Source organism: Schistocerca nitens, chromosome 9, assembly GCF_023898315.1.
Source record: "Schistocerca nitens isolate TAMUIC-IGC-003100 chromosome 9, iqSchNite1.1, whole genome shotgun sequence".
Lineage (NCBI taxonomy): Eukaryota > Metazoa > Arthropoda > Insecta > Orthoptera > Acrididae > Schistocerca > Schistocerca nitens.
In genome coordinates this window covers 35,653,627-35,677,000 of record NC_064622.1, presented here as the reverse complement: position 1 = coordinate 35,677,000, position 23,374 = coordinate 35,653,627, and the positions used below count along the sequence as shown (strand labels likewise).

Below are 23,374 nucleotides of genomic sequence, written 5' to 3'. Positions count from 1 at the left end.
TAGTCTGCACAAGAAGACAATAGAAGCTTTCGAAATGTGGTGCTACAGAAGAATGCTGAAGGTTAGATGGGTAGATCACATAACTAATGAGGAGGTATTGAATAGAATTGGGGAGAAGAGGAGCTTGACTAGAAGAAGGGATCGGTTGGTAGGACATGTTCTGAGACATCGAGGGATCACCAATTTAGTATTGGAGGGCAGCGTGGAGGGTAAAAATCGTAGAGGGAGACCAAGAGATGAATACACTAAGCAGATTCAGAAGGATGTAGGCTGTAGTAGGTACTGGGAGATGAAGAAGCTAGCACAGGATAGAGTAGCATGGAGACCTGCATCAAACCAGTCTCAGGACTGAAGACCACAACAACAACAAAACAACAACATGCTAATGTTCGTTGTTAATTATTTAGAGAGAAATATGCTATCTATTCATTCAGTATTCCATGGCATATGATATACAGCTTCTAATCAAAGTTACCAATGTGAGATCTGGAGAGCTAGTCCTCAAACGAAATTTTAGGAAGTCAGTAATGCAAACATAGTTTTAGAGGGTGGCAGGAGGTCCATGGGAACCCAGCAGTCTGGCGCGGGGTTTGGGGGTGCATTGTAGAAAATTTGCATAAGTGCCATTTATGTGGGCTGGAGGTAGGGGCGGGGATGGAGATGCTATTCTTAGTGAAATATGACATACATTCGACCTGCATTCGTGTCTCGCACCCACAAATGCAGGAAAGGCCCTGGGAGTGTAGGATGAATCACGCAGAATTTGCAGAAGTCCGAGGGGTGGACGGAGCTGCCTTCCTTGACTTTGACATGTGGCAGATTTCATGATTTGTGGAATGACATTGGAGTTAAGGTAGCTGTCAACAAAATATGCTATCTGTGGTTGTCTCATGTGTAATTTATCACCATAGATAAAAATGTACTGACACATAATGAATCAGTGTTATTAGCGTGAACTCTCCTTGCACTACTGCTAATGTATTGTCCCTGGAGAAACAATACTGGGAACACTATGGAGCTGATTCTGTAAATGTGCTGTGTAAACGCAAAAGAGCACAAAGCCACAATCCATTGTATATGCTTGTTACGTATTTATTAGTGTTCGAAAATAGTTTTTACTAATTGTTCCTTCTGGTGGAAGACAATCTCTTCGAGAAGAAAGAACTCTTTGATAGCTTGGCAGTAGCATATTAAACTGGAGACTTATTCTTGATTGTGACTCATAGCCACCATCCATTGCTGCAGTTGTCTATCCATTGTATGTCTCTGCATTTTGATACTATCTTCTGATATCCAGTATTCCTAATCTTTTACAGTTTTGTCGAAGTTATCCCTTTTTAAATTGATTGAAACCTGGTGAATTCCTTCAGCTTCATGTTCTCTTTCAAGAACTGTAAATTCATCTCATGGGAATATTAGGTGCACTTCATAATATATGTCAAGTAACAGTGAGCAGGAAACTGGAAAAGTTAAATTCATGGTAATGTTTCTGCAATGATGAAAACTTCCTTTAAGTGTTTTATCCAGGAGGTAGTAAACAGCAAGACATTGTCATACTTCCAGAGAGATTAAAACGTTGTACCACCTTGTAAGCTGAATCATGACCTATGCCATTCGGGTACTCTGTTTTAAAACCGCATTATTTTTGTTCCAGTGTGAAAAAAATCAACCTGGAAACAAAAGATTACTTCCCAAACAGGTCATGACCTTCAGAACATTTATTATTAACAAACTTTTTTAACAAAGCTCACTAAGTAAACTTCATAATTTTAAAAAGAATTTCTTGTATATTTGCAGTGTATGGCAAAGTACATGAGTTTCATTGCATTGCGTTTATTCTTTGTTTCAGGATCAAGTCCAGATATTGGGATATCATCTGATCTAGAAGACAGAAGTAAGCACACATCAGTCTGAATATTTGATTTTTACATAAGCAACAATAGTAGCTTCTCTTGTAACTACAAATGTATATCAAGTGGCAAATTTAGTAAACAATTTGCTCGTATCATAATATTATTTGCATTTTGTTTATCTTATTTATTTCCTCCTGGTATTACAGTCATTTTGAAATTTATTTTTAAATAGGTTTTCCTATAGTAGAGCACCACAAAATTTATCTGCCGTAAATACAGTACCTTAATACCAATACAATAAGACGTGTGCCTAATATCACTGAATGTGATGCAATAGTAGATGGTTCCTGCTAATCAAAAGACAAGCAATATTGCGAGAAATCTTCCTTAATATGGCACTAGTAGAATCAATGTTATGATGCTAAAATAATCCTATACCATAAAATATAAAAAGGATGATAAACTCAATACCCAGTATTTTTTAGAAATTAATGCAGCTCTTATTACAGAGAAGAATGAACATCAACGAATTATAATAATTTTAAAATATTTCTCTCTGAAAACTATTGAATCACTTTTTTTCATCATGTGGTATAAACAGTTAAGAACCATGTTAGACACAAAATCACTTCACATCCGGTTTTGATCATGATCATACCAGAGGGCAGCTACAACAGAAAATGGTTCTTCATTGTGTATTGTTAGCTGTAGCAGATGTACATTTAACCAGAGTAATTACAGAGTCTAATTGTATGTACATGCAGCTAACAGTACTGTTGACAGAATCCTTACATGGATCAAGACCACAATTAAGTAAAATTTGTCACTCGATTGCACAATGTTGATCTAAGCAAGATATTCGGTTTTAGATTATAACTTGTAACAAAACAGTTGAAAGATTCTTTAGAAGCAGTAGCGATACTATTCCTTGTCTATATCTTTTACAAATTACGTTTAAAATAGGATTTGTGGAGATTTGTTTACTGTAACTGATAATCTAAAAATATGACAATGAATGCCTTAGTGATTTTGAGTTTGTAAAAAAATTAGATTTTGTCATGAAATTATGATTGAGACTTTTATTGTTCAAATGTGTGTGAAATCTTATGGGACTCAACTGCTAAGGTCATCAGTCCCTAAGCTTACGCACTACTTAACTTAAATTATCCTAAGGACAAACACACACACACACACACACACACACACACACACACACACACACACACACATGCCCGAGGGAGGACTCGAACCTCCGCCAGGAGAGACTTTTATTCATATAAAACAAAAGGAAAACATTATTTAGTCCACAACTAGAAAAACTGTAAAATCTATTTCAAACCTTAAGAGTTAAATATTTTCCATGAAAAGAGAAAAAAATTATCTAATTAGAGTTGCACACATGCATATTAGGCTGGAATTTATGAAACACTTTTTTAAATTTCTCGTAATTTTCCTTGTGCTACACCTCTGTCTGGTTTCATTTCATGAAGAACGAGGTAAGACCTATACCGACTCACTAGGGTAAGGGAGGAGGAATGTCCCTGGGCCAACAGAATCGGAATATCTCGAAAAGAGAAAACCATCAACTTTACAAAAAGTTGCTTCTGCTTCATAAATTCATTGATTGATTACTTCAACTTCCATAACTACATGCATTTTCATTTTACTACTCAGGTTGGTTTCATCAGTTAGTGACGCTCGTATACAGCATTTCTTTATATTTTTTATTAATTTTTCTCGTGAGACCATTGCAGTCAAAATGAGATTGTGAGATTTGGGCTGATGAGGGCAAGGGGGAGAGGTGTCCCTCATGCTATAAAACCAGAAAACGTAGAAAAGAGAATCATCTTTCCGAAATATTACTTGCACATTAGAAATTCATTCCTAATCTGATATTCCGGGTTGTTTACAACAATTTCCTTAACTGAATGGATATTCATTTTACTGTTCACAGTTAGTAAAGATAGTTAGAGAGACGGCAAATCGAGCACAGCTGTTCTTTTTCACGGCCCTGCCTCAATCATTCTACACTCCTGGAAATGGAAAAAAGAACACATTGACACCGGTGTGTCAGACCCACCATACTTGCTCCGGACACTGCGAGAGGGCTGTACAAGCAATGATCACACGCACGGCACAGCGGACACACCAGGAACCGCGGTGTTGGCCGTCGAATGGCGCTAGCTGCGCAGCATTTGTGCACCGCCGCCGTCAGTGTCAGCCAGATTGCCGTGGCATACGGAGCTCCATCGCAGTCTTTAACACTGGTAGCATGCCGCGACAGCGTGGACGTGAACCGTATGTGCAGTTGACGGACTTTGAGCGAGGGCGTATAGTGGGCATGCGGGAGGCCGGGTGGACGTACCGCCGAATTGCTCAACACGTGGGGCGTGAGGTCTCCACAGTACATCGATGTTGTCGCCAGTGGTCGGCGGAAGGTGCACGTGCCCGTCGACCTGGGACCGGACCGCAGCGACGCACGGATGCACGCCAAGACCGTAGGATCCTACGCAGTGCCGTAGGGGACCGCACCGCCACTTCCCAGCAAATTGGGGACACTGTTGCTCCTGGGGTATCGGCGAGGACCATTCGCAACCGTCTCCATGAAGCTGGGCTACGGTCCCGCACACCGTTAGGCCGTCTTCCGCTCACGCCCCAACATCGTGCAGCCCGCCTCCATTGGTGTCGCGACAGGCGTGAATGGAGGGACGAATGGAGACGTGTCGTCTTCAGCGATGAGAGTCGCTTCTGCCTTGGTGCCAATGATGGTCGTATGCGTGTTTGGCGCCGTGCAAGTGAGCGCCACAATCAGGACTGCATACGACCGAGGCACACAGGGCCAACACCCGGCATCATGGTGTGGGGAGCGATCTCCTACACTGGCCGTACACCACTGGTGATCGTCGAGGGGACACTGAATAGTGCACGGTACATCCAAACCGTCATCGAACCCATCGTTCTACCATTCCTAGACCGGTAAGGGAACTTGCTGTTCCAACAGGACAATGCACGTCCGCATGTATCCCGTGCCACCCAACGTGCTCTAGAAAGTGTAAGGCAACTACCCTGGCCAGGAAGATCTCCGGATCTGTCCCCCATTGAGCATGTTTGGGACTGGATGAAGCGTCGTCTCACGCGGTCTGCACGTCCAGCACGAACGCTGGTCCAACTGAGGCGCCAGGTGGAAATGGCATGGCAAGCCGTTCCACAGGACTACATCCAGCATCTCTACGATCGTCTCCATGGGGAATAGCAGCCTGCATTGCTGCGAAAGGTGGATATACACTGTACTAGTGCCGACATTGTGCATGCTCTGTTGCCTGTGTCTATGTGCCTGTGGTTCTGTCAGTGTGATCATGTGATGTATCTGACCCCAGGAATGTGTCAATAAAGTTTCCCCTTCCTGGGACAATGAATTCACGGTGTTCTTATTTCAATTTCCGGGAGTGTAGTTGTGTTTTGCGTCAAAAATGGTTCAAATGGCTCTGAGCACTATGGGACTTAAACTGCTGTGGTCATTAGTCCCCTAGAACTTAGAACTACTTAAACCTAACTAACCTACGGACATCACGCACATCCATGCCCGAGGCAGAATTCGAACCTGCGACCGGAGGGGTCGCGCGGTTCCGAACTGAAGGACCTAGAACCACTCGGTCACACCGGCCGGCCTTTCATGTCAGAGGGAAGACAGCATTTGTAGCAGGTCCAATATCTGCGTATTTAGTTCACTTATGGGGCAAAATTTGTTGCACTACGTTTGAGTTCCAGAATTATTTCAAATCTCATAAGTAACAGGTATCGGCTGTTAACACTCATGTTGTTTCCAGAAACTGAAAAAAAATGTATGATACCGACTTCGAGTTCTGTAAACTTGTAAGGATATAGACATCGATGCTGTATCTGGTGAATGGAATCTACTCTTACGCTCCTTTGCTACAGTGGAGCGGCATCACTGACAGGAACTACCCATGGTTCTATAAGTGCCTGGTGATCGTTTGGCGCAAAGGAGTGAGGTAGTCAATCCACAGCCATCACGGCAATAGGGAGCAGGTGAGAAAAGTGATCATAGTCAAAAATAGTAATTTTGAAGCGCAAGATCAATTTCGTAGCAATCGTACTTTAAGGAATTGGCAATAGTTAACTCATATCAGCTCGTGTTAATTGAGTTACTCTAACAGTAGTTAACTGTGTCTTTAAAAAATGTGAGGTGCCACGCGGTACTGTTTGTTCATTTATACTTCATTATGACTTTCTGTCAGCTGGATGGTTGGATAAAAAGGTGTCAGACATCCACAAGCAGCCAGTTTTGGAGCGCAAACTTACTGCCAAGGTAGAAGCACTCATACTTAAATTCTGACCATGTGCGTATGACATATGTCTTACCGACGCTGTTCTGTGATTCCGTTCCATTCAAAATATTCCAGTAGTAAATAAGATGTTGCAATATGTGAACACTCTGTGTATAGATCAACAAGTAACATGGCGTGGCGCCTTAAACCTTCAACATCTTTTGCTCGCAAGAGGTATCGTGAATCATGAGGTAGAGCTATAAAAGGAAAATATTAAAAAGATTCAAAAGGGAATAGATCAATTTAGAACAATATGTGACTGATAAAATAAGGGCAGTTCTTAAGGGATTTGGTACCTTTAAGTGAGACCCTTTTTGTAATGTAAATGGGTTTTTCCGAATGCTGTACAACTACTTTTATAGCTGTTTGAAACTGTTCGACAAGCTTGGTGAACTGTGCAATAAGCCTCTGCTTCCGCTGTGGTCTGCATAACTGATTTTTGTTAATGATGGCTATAATAATCAACACTGCTCGATGCCAACACAAACAAAATAAACTGTGATTTAGACCGTTACTATTCAGTCTGAAATAAGATACGTATGAGGTGTTTCCATTTTTAAAATACAGGGGCCGAGAGTCACCACATCCCTTAATTCCAAGCTCAAATTAAGCGCAAATCTTATTATAAAAGGGGGGGGGGGGGAAGGAGGACGGAAGGAAGCATAAACAAAGTCTAACGAAAAATAAGGGTTCTCCATAAAGTGGAAAGACTGCCGGATGATAAAGAGAATCACCTGGGAGGGGAAGGGGAAAGAAAATGAAACTTCATCGGCTGGAAGAGTTAAATTCGCAAAGATTTTGGCAATATGAGCTCTCTTTTAGTTTGTCGTTGCACTCTCACTGACATGTAAGTATCAACGGGTGCGGTTGTAGAGCATGTGAGAGGGTCATAGCATTCTCTCCTGAGGCAAGCTAGCGCACAGCTGTTGTAACTGGTGCCTCATTTCGTGTATACAGGCACTGGGATAGGGTTGACGTTCGAGCTGGCCACACGTGTTCCATCGACCGCACACCTGTAATACCCTAACATCACGCAGACAGTTCATAGAGAGACGAACGATATGTGGACGAGCATCATATTTTTTAAAATTGGCACCACAATGTCTTCACATTAGAGATGTTACATGAGGGCCCATCTGTATAGCACTGGGTCAGCCCTTCACGAATATTAGGCAAACATCTTCAGGAATACATGCACAGACTAAAAATATGTATCTAGAATGCGAAGACATAGTATTTTTCATGTACACTACTGGCCATTAAAATTGCTACACCACGAAGATGACGTACTACAGAAGCGAAATTTAACCGACAGGAAGAAGATGCTGTGGTATGCAAATGATTAACTTTTCAGAGCATTCACACGAAGTTGGCGCTGGTGGCGACAGCTACAACGTGCTGACATGAGGAAAGTTTCCAACCGATTTCTCATCCACAAACAGCAGTTGACCGGCGTTGCCTGGTGAAACGTTGTTACGATGCCTCGTGTAATGAGGAGAAATGCGTACCATCACGTTTCCGACTGTGATAAAGGTCGGATTGTAGTCTATCGAGGTTGCGGTTTGTTGTATCGTAACATTGCTGCTCGCGTTGGTGGAGATGCAATGACTGTTAGCAGAATATGGAATCGGTGGGTTCAGGAGGGTAATACGGGACGCCTCGTACCACTAGCAGGCGAGATGACAGGCATCTTATCCGCATGGCTGTAACGGATCGTGCCGCCACGTCTAGATCCTTGAGTCAACAAAAAAATGGCTCTGAGCACTATGGGACTTAACATCTGAGGTCATCAGTCCCCTAGAACTTAGAACTACTTAAACCTAACTAACCTAAGGACATCACACACATCCACGCCCGAGGCAGGATTCGAACCTGCGACCGTAGCGCTTGAGTCAACAGATCGGGACGTTTGCAAGACAACAACCATCTGCACGAACGGTTCGACGGCGTTTACAGCAGCATGGACTATCAGCTCGGAGACCATGGCTGCGGTTACCGTTGACGCTGCATCACAGACAGGAGCGCGTGCGATGGTGTACGCAACGACGAACCTGGGTGCACGAATGGCAAAACGTTATTTTTTAGTTTGAATCCAGGTTTTGTTTACAGCATCACGGTGGTCCTTCCGTGTTTGGCGACATCAAGGTGAACGCACACTGGAAACCTGTATTCGTCATCGCCATACTGGCGTATCACCCGGCGTGATGGTATGGGGTGCCATTGGTTACACGTCTCGGTCACCTCTTGTTCGCATTGACGGCAGTTTGAACAGTGGACATTACATTTCAGATGTGTTACCACCCGTGGCTCTACCCTTCATTCGATCCCTGCAAAACCCTACATTTCAGCAGGATAATGCACGACCGCATCTTGCAGGTCCTCTACGGGCCTTTCTGGATACAGAAAATGTTCGACTGCTGCCCTGGCCAGCACATTCTCCAGATCTCTCACCAACTGAAAACGTCTGGTCAATGGTGGCCGAGTAACTGGCTCGTCACAGTACGCCAGTCACTACTCTTGATGAACTGTGGTATCGTGTTGAAGCTGCATGGGCAGCTGTACCTGTACACGCTATCCAAGCTCTGTTTGACTTAATGCCCAGGCGTATTAAGGCCGTTATTACGGCCAGAGATGGTTGTTCTGGGTACTGATTTCTCAGGATCTATGCACCCGAATCGCGTGAAAATGTAATCACATGTCAATTCTAGTATAATATATTTGTCCAATGAATACAGGTTTATCATCTGCATTTCTTCTTGGTGTAGCAATTTTAATGTCCAGTAGTGTATTTTGGCGACATTTTACTTTCAGTACATTACATACATACCAAAAAGTGGAGAAAAAATATATGTCGTTATACTGTGGAAATGAGAAACGTATAAAAAGTATCGTGTGACACAACGGTCTGGTGGAAGTCTTTCAATTGGACGCCACTTGCGCCTGTCCTGTTACTGATGACACACATTTTCTCAGACGGTCGACGATGCTAGCATCAGCCGGTTCTAATGTTGATGCACTTTGCGGAACGGCCGGGAACCGGAGCTACATACGTGGTAAGACTGTTAGCGCTGCTGCTTATGTCGTATAAAGATGCCCCTTAGGCTTACAATTCTGTTCGCACTGTTTCTTCACTTCACAGATTTGTACAGCAGCTCACATTGTCTGTTACAGATATTTGCACTTTACATTATTAGTAGTTGTCCTGTGCTCTCTTGTTAATCGCCGATCTTCCACTCACGAATATCTCTGGTCGAAACTTTCATACTGCAGATGCACATCATCACTCATACTATTAACTTACTAAGTATCATTAGGTACAAAGCTGGCTAATCCCTAGTGGAATTAAACTCCCTTTCATAACCAAACTTTTATGCTACAGAGTACTCCAACATGTTTCTTGCATTGAAAGTTCCTAGTAGCCTCTTATCATTTACTAACGTATGGTCATACAGCGACCTGAAGTTCGAATGGGAAATCATAAGCAACAACCGACTTTTACAACGAGATATATTTAGTCTTTTGTAAGCTCTTTGCGTTTTTTTGTTGTTTTTTTGAGCGTGTCCTTGCGACCTAGCGACATTGTGCTTCTGCCATCTTCGAGTGCATTACAAGTGTTTATTAACAAGCTGTGTCTGCCTTCATTCTGGACCAGCGCATCAATCACAAAATCCTACAGGCATTTGCCCCCCGAACCTTTTCGATTCTACAGAGTGATAAATCGTTAACGCAACCACTTCCCCGGTGTGCAGATGGCAGACGAGGCCGTCTGCAATGCCCGCAATGCACGTGACACGAGGTCCACAGTAAAAATAGTATAGTTTGCCGAAAAAGTAAATTACTCCGGTATAATAAGCAAGGACATCCTGGAACTTGCCCCTCTTCACTGTTCAAGCATTTTTTTACACCTGCTAGGAAATTTCTCATTACACTTTGCAGTTTCCTCCAATAAATTGCCGCAATTTCTTGACGGATGTTTGTTAGAAGTTCGTCTAAAGCGTGTGAATTTAATTTGTACACTTTCTCCTTAATCCCCCCCCCCCCCCTTCCCGTAGATATAAAAACCGCAGGGTATCAAAACGGTGGAGCGAGGAGGCTATATGTTGTTAGTGATAACTCTGTCTCGAAATCCGTCATGAGTTTACTGTAATGAGAGGTAGGCAGTATGTGAGTCCTGCTGAGAGGTTTCGAAAGAACGTTCACTCTCAATTAACTGGCCAATGAAGGCATAAAAATGTTTTCCACATGTCTCTGACTGTTAATTCTTTCTTGGAAAAAAATAGTCTCCTATTCTCTCATCGCTAATACACTGGAAAATTGCTCAAGGTACACCAATACCCAAAAAGGGAAGTAGGAGTAAACCGCTGAACTACAGGCCTATATCACAAACGTCGATTTGCCGTAGGGTTTTGGAACATAAAATGTATTCGAACATTATGAAGTACCTCGAAGAAAACGATTTACTGACACATAGCACAGATTCAGAAAATATCGTTCTTGTGAAACACTACTAGCTCTTTATACTCATGAAGTAATAAGTGCTATCGACAGGGGATGTCAGATTGATTCCATATTTTTACATTTCCAGAAGGCTTTCGACACCGTTCCTTACAAGCGTCTTCTAAACTAAACTGCGTGCCTATGGAGTATCGCCTCAGTTGTGCGACTGGATTCGTCACTTCCTGTCAGAAAGGCCACAGTTCGTAGTAATAGACGCCAATTCATCGAGTAAAACAGAAGTAATATCCGGCGTTCCCCAAAGAAGTGTTATAGGCCCTCTATTGCTCCTGATGTATATTAACGACTTAGGAGACAATCTGAGTAGCCGTCTTAGATTGTTTGCAGATGATCCTGTCATTTACCGTCTTGTAAACTCATCAGATGATCAAAATCACTTGCAAAATGATTTAGATAAGATATATATATGGTGCGAAAACTGGCAATTGACCCTGAATAAAGAAAAGTGTGAGGTTATTCACATGTTTACTAAAAGAAATCAGCTAAATTTCGATTACGCGATAAGTCACACAAATCTGAAGACTAAATTCAGCTAAATACTTAGGGATTACAATTACAAATAACCTAAATTGGAACGATCACATAGATAATATTGCGTGTAGAGCAAACCAAAGACTGCGATTCATTGTCAGAATACTTAGAAGGTGCAATATGTATACTAAAGAGACTGCTTACACCACGCTTGTCCGCCCTATTCTGGAGTATTGCTGTGCGGTGTGGGACTGACGGATGACATCGAAAAAGTACAAAGAGGGGCAGCTCGTTTTGTATTATCGCGAAATAGAGGAGACAGTGTCACAGACATGATACGTGAATTGGAGTGGCAATCATTAAAACAAAGGCGTTTTTCGTTGCGACGGGATCTTCTCATGAAATTTCAATCACCAGTTTTCTCCTCCGATTGCGAAAACATTCTGTTGCCACCCACCTACATAGGGAGAAATGATCATCACGATAAAATAAGAGAAATCAGCGCTCGCACAAAAAAATTTAAGTGCTCGTTTTTCCCGCGTGCCGTACGAGAGTGCAACAGTGGAGCGACAGCTTGAAGGTGGTTCATTGAACCCTCTGCCAGGTACTTTATTGTGAATAGCAGAGTAATCACGTAGATGTATATGTGTATGAGAACCCACATCCGCTGCCGAGTTCGGCCTCATGCAGCTGACGCGTCATCACTCAGATGCTGACACTGCATGCCTACTAAAACTCTTGACCCAGGGCGTAGTCACTACGATTTTTTAGCTTTCAGCTTTCTGGTGTGTTCCATTAATACAGAATCCAGAGACGTTGTGTCGTTATGGTGCAGTTTGTTGCGTACAGATGCGTATACTTAAGGACACATCAACCAAAATGTAGACTATTGTCTCCCAAATCGCCCTTTGTGTAGTGGTCCATAGAAATCCACACACAGCAGTTCGTTCATTGTGGGTCGTTTTACAACCTGAACCTCGCCGTGAGTCTGAGTATTCTCGCATTGTACCCTCTGCTACATGTCACAGTTGTTTATGTCTGTTGCAGCTCTTTTCCGTAGTGCTTGGTCTCCAGTACCACATCAAGAGTTCTGTACAATGTTTTGGTATTGCCGTGGCCAATTTGAATATGGTACATTCTTATCATGTCTTCTATTAACCCTCACACTACCGAGGGAGGGGGGGGGGTATTTTCTGCCCACCTATTGAAAGTAATATTATCTAGTCATGTACACCATTTATCAAAATTTCGAAAAAGATAGTTGTTATTTTTAATGATCTCTTATACCAGATTCTGTAATTGTTTTAAATTTTTCAGTGAAACTCAACCCAAAAATTTAAGAGTTAATGGTGGATGCGACTTTTCACAACCAATTTCATATTCATATTTTCATGTTCAAGACTCTTCACGACTTCACATACCCCAGCCCCTTGGTAGTACACGTTAAAGAAAATACATTCGTACTGCTAAGGTTGACTCTTATGGTAGTCAACCATTCCACCCACTGTCCTTCACTTTCCACTTCAGGCATATGTCTCTCTTAATTGTGCGCATGAAAGCCTTTTACTCTTGTTAGGTTTGAATGCAGATTTTTTCCATTAAATTCTTCCTTTAATAATTCTGTATGTATACCTGATCACACTGGGGTGTGTCGTCAGTGCCATTAACACCTCATCACTATTCAACAAAGACTAGTCATCCCTGCTGCATCACAGCTGAGCCAAACAACTGGCTTGGTTTGTTTCCGTTTTCACAATCAGATCTAGAGGTCCTATTCTTCAATCAACATAGCCCAACATATGATATAATTATTTGTGAATCTGCCGGACTTGAGGAACATCAGCGCTTTGTGGTCAGTATGCAGATAAGTCTTCTTTCCCACGTATACTGATGTGAAAAAAGAAAGTCATGGGACGCCTTTACCATGTACGCTGAGGTGACAAAAGTCATGGGTAACCTAATAATATTGTGTCGGTCCTGCTTCTTCTTGGAGTAGTGCAGCATCTTGACCAGTCATGGAGTGAGTAAGTCATTGCTCATATCCCTGTAGAAATATTGGCCATGCTGTCTCTAGAGCCGTCCGTAATTGCAAAAGTTTTACCGGTGCCGGATCTGGTGTACGAACTGATCTCTTCAATATATCCATCAAATATTCATTAGGATTCACGTCGGGCGATCTGTATGGCCAAATTATTCGCTCGAAATGACCAGAATATTCTTCAAGCCCTATCACGAACAATTGTGGTCCGTATTATCCACGGGTGTGCTGCCGGTCTATAGTGTCCAACGGGCACAATATTTCGGCGATCGTACATGTCGCCATCATCAGGTGAACTGACGGAGCTCCTGTGAACGTGCCGGCACGGAGATCCGTACGCTAAGGCTGCTCAGAGGGAACTGGGTTCGGTCGCGGCGGCGGCCGATTTAAATATCCTCCGCCCGCGGCGCGCTCCCTCCGCCGTCCGCGCCCCGCGCCACGGTCGCCGTTGGACACTATAGACCGGCAGCACACCCGTGGATATTTTGATTATCAAATACGCCGGGAAAAACTCAAGAATCACAATTGTGGTCCGGTGCCATGGTGCACAGTCACTCACAAAAATTGCATCTTTGTTTAGGAACTTCAAATCTACCAATAGCTGCAGATAGTCTCCAAGGAGCCGAACATAGCCATTTCCCGTCAATGATCGGTTTCAGTATTTCTTGATGATACTTTTACTCAAGTTGCTTTCACTTGCTGATTATTGATATACACTACTGGCCATTACAATTGATACACCACTAACAAGGGAACCTCCCCATCGCACCCCGCTCAGATTTAGTTATAAGTTGGCACAGTGGATAGGCCTTGATAAACTGAACACAGATCAATTGAGAAAACAGGAAGAAGTTGTGTGGAACTGTGAAAAAATAATCAAAATATACAAACTCAATAGTTCAAAGTAAGATAGGCAACATTAAGGACAACGAGAAAGCCGGAACGCTGTGGTCTCGTGGTAACGTGAGCAGACTGCGGAACGAAAGGTCCGTGGTTCAAATCTTCCATCGAGTGGAAAGTTTAATTTTTTATTTTCAGTTTATGTGACAAACTCTTATGTTTTCATCACTTTTTTGGGAGTGATTATCACATCCACAAGAAAACCTAAATCGGGCAAGGTAGAAGAATCTTTTTACCCATTCGCCAAGTGTACAAGTTAGGTGGGTCGACAACATATTCCTGTCATGTGACGCACATGCCGTCACCAGTGTCGTATAGAATATATCAGATGTGTTTTCCTGTGGAGGAATCGGTTGACCTATGAGCTTGCGATCAAATGTTTTCTGTTCCCATTGGAGAGGCACGTCCTTTCGTCTACTAATCGCACGGTTTTGCGATGCGGTTGCAAAACACAGACACTAAACTTATTACAGTGAACAGAGATGTCAATGAACGAACGGACAGATAATAACTATGCAAAAATAAAGGAAGTAAAATCTTCAGTCGAGGGAAGACTTGAACCAGGGACCTTCCGTTCAGCAGCTGCTCTCGCTACCACGGGACCACGGCGCTCCCAAGCTCCCGTTTTCCATTATGTTGCTTATGTAGCGCATGGACGACTCAGTTTGTAAATTTTGCTTACTTTTTCACAGTTCCACACAACTTCTTCCGGTTTTCTCAGTTGATCTGTGTTTAGTTTATCAAGGCCTATCCACTGTGCCAACTTATAACTAAATCTGAGGGGGGTGCGATGGGGAGGTTCCCTTGTAAGATGATGTGCTACAGACGCGAAATTTAGCCGACAGGGAGAAGATCCTGTGATATGCAAATGATTAGCTTTTCAGAGCATTCATACAAGGTTGGTGCCGGCGGTGACACCTACAACGCCCTGACATGAGGAAAGTTTCCAACTGATTTCTCATACACAAACTGCAGTTGATCGGCGTTGCCTGGTGAAACGTTGTTGTGATGGCTCGTGTAACAAGGAGAAATGCGTAACATCACGTTTCCGACTTTATTACAGGTCGGATTGTAGCCTATGGCGATTGCGGTTTATCTTATCGCGACATTGCTGCTCGCGTTCGTCGAGATCCAATGACTGTTACCAGATTATAGAATCGTTGGGTTCTGGAGGGTAATACGGAACGCCGTGCTGGATCCCAACGGCCTCATTTCACTAGCAGTCGAGATAACAGGCATCTTATCCGCATGGCTGTAAGGGATCGTGCAGCCACGACTCGATACCTGAGTCAACAGATGGAGACGTTTGCAGGACAACAACCATTTAAACGAACAGTTCGACGAAGTTTGCAGCAGCATGGACTATCAGCTCGGAGACCATGGCTGTGGTTACCATTGACTCTGCATCACTGACAGGAGCGCCTGCGATGGTGTAATCAACGACGAACCTGGGTGCACGAATGGCAAAACGTAATTTTTTCGGATGATCCAGGTTCTGTTTACAGTATCATGATGGTCGCATCCGTGTTTGGCGACATCGCGGTGAACGCACATTGGAAGCGTGTGTTCGTCATCGCCATACTGGCGTAATACCTGGCGTGATGGTATGGGGTGGCATTGGTTACACGTCTCGGTCACTGACGGCACTTTGAACAATGGACGTTACATTTCAGATGTGTTACGACCCATGGCTCTACCCTTCATTCGAACCCTGCGAAACCCTACATTTCAGTAGGATAATGCACGAACGCATGTTGCAGGTCCTGTACGGGCCTTTGTGGGTAAAGAAAATGTTCGACTGCTGCCCTGGCCAAAACGTTCTCCAGATCTCTCACCAATTGTAAACGTCTGGCCAATGGTTGCCTAGCTACTGGCTCGTCACAATACGCCAGTCTCTACTCTTGATGAACTGTGGTATCGTGTTGAAGCTGCATGTGCAGCTGTACCTGTACACGCCATCCGAGCTCTGTTTGACTTAATGCCCGGGGACTGATGACCTTCGCTGTTTAGTCCCCCTTAAACATCCCAACAACCACCACCACCACTTAATGCCCAAGCGTATCAAGGCCGTTATTACGGCCAGAGGTGGTTGTTCTGGGTACTGATTTCTCAGGATCTATGCACCCAAATTACGTGAAAATGTAATCAAATGTCAGTTCAAGCATAATATATTTGTCCAATGAATACTCGTTTATCACCTGCATTTCGTCTTGGTGTAGCAATTTTAATGGTCAGTAGTGTATGTTGGAATACCAGTGTATGATAGAGGATATTAACTACAGTACTGACAAGATTTTTATCGAATGCAACACTTATAAATTTCCACAGAATATTTGTTCTTATTCTGATGACCATTCTGTACCTCAGAAAATTGTTTCACATTCGGAGAAACCTTTCGTTTCCAGATGAATATCTTAATTTCCGATAAATCCGCATCAAACGAAAAGTGAATGGCATCATATAAAATTGGAATAACAAAATATAGCAAACATCCGTAATGGAGCTGCCTACAGGCGAAAGTGTGAATAGCGTTACATGATACAACACTCGTATCCGTACAGACCGTTATGTGCCTATGTCACGTCGTTACGTACAATTTATCGCCGCTGAAGAAACAGCATTTGTTTGTGGATGTCAACCTGTGCTGATTAGTTGCGCAAAAGCGAAAGTGGGCGCCCACAGGTACACGCCATTGCTTATGGGGGTGGATTGGGTTGATTTGGGGGAGTAGGCCAAACTGCGAGGTCATCGGTCCATCGGATTCGTGTAGGATGGGGAAAGTAGTCGGCCGTGCACTTTCAAAGGAACCATCCCGATATTTGCCTGAAGCGATTTAGGAAAATCACGGAAAGAACTAAAACAGGATTCCCGGACGCGGGATTGAACAGTCGTCCTCCCGAATGCGAGTCCAGTTTGCTAACCACTGCGCCACCTCGCTTGGTCATTGTCTGTGCTGGTTGCACACCTCTCAGCGTTCGAAAACAGTTGACGGAAATGGACAGCGTTTCACAAGGCACACGTTTCGCCAAAAATGAACTTGTTAATTGCTTGAAAGTAGCGTATGAGATTTGAGATTTGTTTTACAAAGTGATTGACTACTACCATCCCCTGTAGCAATCGTCTATCCATTTTACACCTTTCTGCATTTCGCTAGTATCCTCTGACATAAGCATTCGAGTCTTTTACAGTTGAGTGGAATTTAACCCTTTTTTACATTGCTGAATTCCTTCTTCTTCACTCACAGTGTGACACCAAGTACGCTATGTAAACACACGAAGTAATCCTGACCCGAAAACTGGAAAACTTAAATACGTTTTGTTGTTTCTTCCACGATGAAAATTCTCTTTAACTTTTTTATCCAGGAGTTAGCAAACAGCAAAAGTTTTTAATACTGCCTCACAGGTTAAAACATTGTGCTAGCCTGCAGTTTTAATCACCACATATTCCATTAACAGGTAATGCTCTTATGATTCAAGTACGCCTTTTATATTTGTCTACAAGTTTTATAACGTACAAATTCTGTTACAATATAAGAAAATCAGTCTGGGAACAATCGATAATTCCCACAGATTTCATGTCTTTCAGAGCAGTTATTTTTAAGAAAACATTACTAACAAAACAAAAAATAAATTCCAGAAACAATTTCATTTAATTTGTTACAACCACTGTTTCGCAGGGTATTACAGAAAGACATTTTAAAAATTCATGAGACTGTGCAGTATGAGGTATGGATTATTTTGCAATAAGAAAACTGAGACCAGAAATGTGAAATAAAGATTCTGTAGCACTAAGGACTTTCTATGTATTCGATAAGCTAAATGTAACAGCAGAATACAGCACTTCGAAAAACGTTTACTAACTAAACAGTGGAAAAAATGTTCAAATGATTGAGACTTTTATTGTTCAAATGTGTGTGAAATCTTATGGGACTTAACTGCTAAGGTCATCAGTCCCTAAGCTTACACACTACTTAACCTAAATTATCCTAAGGACAAACACACACACCCATGCCCGAGGGACGACTCGAAACTCCGCCGGGACCAGCCGCACAGTCCATGACTGCAGCACCTTACACCGTTCGGCTAATCCCGAGCGGCAAAACAGTAGAGTACAATAAAATACTGTAAACCAAATAGTTTGGACAAGAAGAGAATAGAAGCTTTCGAAATGTGGTGGTACAGAAGAATGTTGAAGATTAGGTGGGTAGATCACGTAACTAATGAAGAGGTACTGAATAGGATTGGAGAGAAGAGAAGTTTGTGGCACAACGTGACTAGAAGAAGGGATCGGTTGGTAGGACATGTCCTGAGGCATCAAGGGATTACAAAATTAGCATTGGAGGGCAGCGTGGAGGGTAAAAATCGTAGAGGGAGACCAAGAGATGAATACACTAAGCAGATTCAGAAGGATGTAGGTTGCAGTAGGTACTGGGAGATGAAGGAGCTCGCACAGGATAGATTAGCATGGAGAGCTGCATCAAACCAGTCTCAGGACTGAATACCACAACAACAACAACAACAAACCAAATGTGAGGCTTCACTGGTTTGGAGTAAACGTTCAATATGAAGACCATCCACCAGACTTTCTGTATGATATACAACGACGAACCATGTTCTGTCTGATGCTCTGTGAGATTCCACTAGTGTCAAGCACACAAGGGACTTTACACACACCCAGAGGAAAAAGTCTACAGGGATGAGATCAGGGCAACGCACAGGCCAAGGAACTGGTCATTCGTTCCAGTTATTTTGTATTTCGACATAACTGTCATAGAGTAGTGGGATTGAACGAAATTTAAAACGTTTATTTGACACCTTAAACGGTCGTGAAGCCAGAGTCACTAAAACAATACTTTTTTAAAAAATTTGCATTACTAGTCATTGTCAAATACGATAACAAATTCACTTTCCCAGGTTTGTGATTACGTTTCAAAATGAGGACTCTGTGCGTTGAAATTAGTCGCATAAGCTTTTAAATATGTTATTGTTTTCGTGACTGTGGCTTGACGACGGTTTGTGGTGTCAAATAAACATTTTACTTTCCAATTATCTTCTGCATGGGGCTATTTCCGGTACATGTTGCAGCCTGATGATCAAATGCACTGGAGCAGTGTCATGACGAAACGACAAACTAGTGCGCTGCTGCATGGGAACGTCCTCCAGAAGTTGAGGCAAGGCATTCTTCAGTAAGCTCAAGTAAAATGCCCCACCCAAACGATCTTGCCCACTGAGGTGAATGCCAAGAACTCCAGCCCACATGTTCACTGAGAGTCTAACCAGGTATAACATCTGGTATAGGTGGTGCGTCGATTTTCAACAGGCCACTAACGTCTGTTGCTGGAGTTATATAAACACTCCCTTGTAAAAATTACTCTTCAGCAAATGGTACGAGGTCTGGAGAATGGGAAATAGCAGCATATCGATGAAGGAACCACTGCGAGTATTGCTGCCATGCTTCAAGTACCAGGCTGTCCTACAGTTTGAAATGGTTGATCATAGAACTGACGTAGGTGTGTAATCTATGACCACTGTATGGTCAATGTACATGTTCTTGATCTTTGGTTGACAGCTACATGTTCGTCTTTTTCAAATTCCCTTGCTTGGTGCCCTTCTTCTCTCATCTGCCTGATGTGTATCAGCTGATGCAGTCCCTCTGTCCCCCAGTCCACGATCAACACTGCTGAGTAATGGGTTACTAGGAAGTCATCTGTTTGGGTACCTTCCTGCATACACCCGACCAGCTGCAGTGGCATTCAAGCGATTTTCGTAATAAGACAAATGCATATCAGCAATTTTTCCATGTGTGTAAGTACCCTCCGTGGAGCCGGAACTGAACTACAGTACGTAAAGCACAATATGCAGACAGCTATACATTGACGTTCGTCAACTAACTGTTTCCAACACAGCACCAGTGGATGGAACGCTGGAACTGACGGACGACAACCACCAAGTAAACAACTTCCTGTACACAGGCTCAGGTAGACTACTGTAGGTATGTGTTTAGAGTCTTCCACCCTCATCCATAACGTAATATCGGAGGATGGAAGGGTGGCTAACGTAGTGACAGGAGTTCAAACATCTCCCACTGTTCAAGAAACTTTATATCACGTTTCTGGCTATAGGTTCTTTATTGCAAAACTTCTATGATTTCACCCTCTACAATTTCCCAAATTTTGGAAGACTTCGTTGTACAGCACCAAGTAGAATTGCTGTTTCCACTTGGAACTGTACGGATATCGCCACAAGACACCATATAGATTAGCAGTGAATCACACAGCAAAAGACAAGTGTTTCATTACATTACATTTATTCTTTATTTCAGGAGTGAAGGTAGAAGCGACTGAATCAGCTGCTGCTCTTAGGACAGGTGGGTTAATATTAATCTGAATATTTTAGTTTCACATAATCAATAACATTAGGTCCTTCAACTGCAAATCTCTATCTGGAAAATATTCAAACAGAAAAATGTATCTTTATAACATGGTTTGATTTACACCTTATTTATTTGTTCATGGTATAGTTTTTCTAAAATTTATGCGCAAATGACTTTTCCTATAATCTGAGTACAGAAAATTTATCTGTCATTAATACAATACGAAAAATAAGATAGATGACCTGAATCTGATACGGTTGAACATGACAGACTAAAGATGGGTCCTGAAATTGTCAAAAACCTCTGGTCGTTATAGCTATTCATTAGTACGACGCTGCTATAATAATTAGTAATGTTACGTTACTAAGAAAATACGTTACATGGTAATCTGAAGTAAGATATCGAAAAATGACCGTTACTATTTTTTAAAAAAAGAAAATTTTTTCATACAGAAAACTGAGCATCACCTTTATATAGAGAAATTTGTATGCGATATCTCACATGAGAAAATTCCAATATTTCTATGTGAAAATAACTCAGTATTGTTTTATTCATCATGAAAAATGTACAATGAAAAAATCACCTTGGTTACAAAGTAATTTTGCTTCTGGTAATGATCATGCGCCCAGCAAAAGCTCCCAAGCGACTGGAAAAAAGTGGAGGTGGCTCTTGTATATATTCGTAAGAAGGGTAAAAGAAAGGGCCTCCAAAGTTATACAGATCAGTGTCCTTGACACTGGTTTGCTACAGAATTCTTGATTACATTCTCAGCTCGAATATTATAAATTTCCTTCAGACGCGAAAGCTTATGTCCACGAATCAGATCGTGTCAGAAAGTACCGCTTACGTGATACTCAGCTGCCCTTTTCTCAAAAGTCATCCTGCCAACTCCTGCCTCCCCCCCCCCCTACCCCCCCCCCCCTGCCCCAATGAACCATGGACCTTCTAGGTGGTGGGGAGGCTTGCGTGCCTCAGCGGTACAGATAGGAGTACCGTAGGTGCAACCACAACAGAGGGGTATCTGTTGAGAGGCCAGACAAACGTGTGACTCCTGAAGAGTGTCAGCAGAGGTTTCAGCAGATGCAGGAGCAACAGTATGGATGATTGACAGATCTGGCCCTGTAACATCAACCAAAATTGCCTTGCTGTGCTGAAGCATCAGGAAACTAAGCCCTATTTTTTCACGACGGCATGCTGCTCTACTGCATGGTCAAATGATGATGGAATTTCTTGGATAAGATATTCCTGAGGTAAGATAATCTACCATTTGTACCTCCGGTGGGGACTACCCAGAAGGACGTCGTTATCAGGGGGAAAATCTGGCGTTCCACGGATCAGGGGTGGAATGTCTGATTCTTCGATCCGGCAGATAGGTTAGAAAATTTAAAAAGGGAAATGGATACGTTGAAATTATATGTCGTGGGAATTAGTGAAGTTCGGTGGCAAAAGGAACAGGACTTTTGGTCATGTGAAGACAGGGTTATAAACACAAAACCAAAGAGGGGTAATGCAGTAGTAAGTTTAACTATGAATAAACAATAGGAAGGCGGATATGCTACTGTGAAAAACATAGTGGACATATAATTGTAGCCAAGATAGACATGAAGCTCACACCCACCATAGCAGTACACGTTCATGGGCCAACTAGCTCCGCAGATGAGGAGGAGACTGAGGAAATATATGATGAGATAAAAGAAATTATTCAGGTAGTTAAGGGAGACGAAATTTTAATAGTCATGGGGGACTGGAATTAGATACAAAAAAAAGAAGGGAAAGTAGTAGGACTGGGGAAAAGAAAAGAGGAAGCCATCTGGTAGAATTTTGCGCAGAGCATAATTTAATCATAGCTATTACTTGGTTTAAGAATCATGAAATAAAGTTGACTGATTTGGGGGGAGTGGAGCAAACAGCGAGTTCAGCAGTCCCATCAGGTTAGGGAAGCATGGGGAAGGAAGTCAGCCTTGCCTTTTGAAAGAAACCATACCGGCATTTGCCTGAAGCGGTTTAGGGAAATCACAGAAAACTTTAATCAGGATGGCAGGACGCGGCTTTGAACCATCGACCTCCGAAGTCCATAAAAAATGATTGTGTATGTGGGTGAGACCTGGAGACACAGGGAGGTTTCCGATTGCTTATATAATGGTAAGATAAAGATTTCGAAACCAGGTTAGAAACTGTAAGACATTTCCAGGGTTAGATGTGGTCTCTGACCACAATTTACTGATTATGAACTGCACATTGAAACTGAAGAAATTGCAAAAAGGCACGAATTAAAGGAGATGGGATCTGGATAAATTAAAAGAACCAGAGGTTGTAGAGAGTTTCAGAGGGAGAAATCAGGAACGATTGACAATAACAGGGGAAAGGAATACAGCAGAAGAAGGATGGAGAGCTTTGAGAGATGAAAGAGTGAAGGTAGCAGCGGATCAAGTAGGACAGTAGAAATCCTTGGGTAACAAAAGAGATATTGGATTCAATCGGTGAAAAGAGAAAATATAAAAATGTAATAAACGAAGGAGGTGAAAGGGAATAAAAACGTCTAAAAGTAAGATCTACAGGAAGTGCAAAATGGCTAAGCAGGAAAGGCTAGAGGACCTAATGTACGTATCTAGAAGCACATATCACTAAGGGTAAGATAGATGCTGCCTACATAAAAATTAAACAGAACTTTGTAAAAAAGAAAACCACCTGCATGATTATTAAGAGCTCAGATGAAAAACCAGTCCTAAACAAAGAACGGAAAGCAGAAAGGTGGAAGGAGTATATAGAGGGTCTACGCAAGGGAGATGTACTTGAGGGCAATATGATGGAAATGGAAGACGACATAGATGAAGAAGGAAACGGAGATGTGATACTGTGTGAAGAATTTGACAAAG

General features: G+C 42.5%; 1 protein-coding gene across 1 annotated transcript in view; it reads left to right on the top strand.

Annotated features, from left to right (window-relative positions):
• The window catches only part of LOC126203546 (laminin subunit alpha-5-like), a 233,683-nt gene extending 231,769 nt beyond the window's left edge, over positions 1 to 1,914 (top strand). Inside the window, exon 7 of the mRNA XM_049937869.1 lies at positions 1,850 to 1,914. Coding sequence (XP_049793826.1) covers positions 1,850 to 1,914 — 65 coding nt within the window. The remainder of the gene's footprint in view (positions 1 to 1,849) is intronic.
• The last annotated feature ends 21,460 nt before the right edge of the window (positions 1,915 to 23,374 follow it).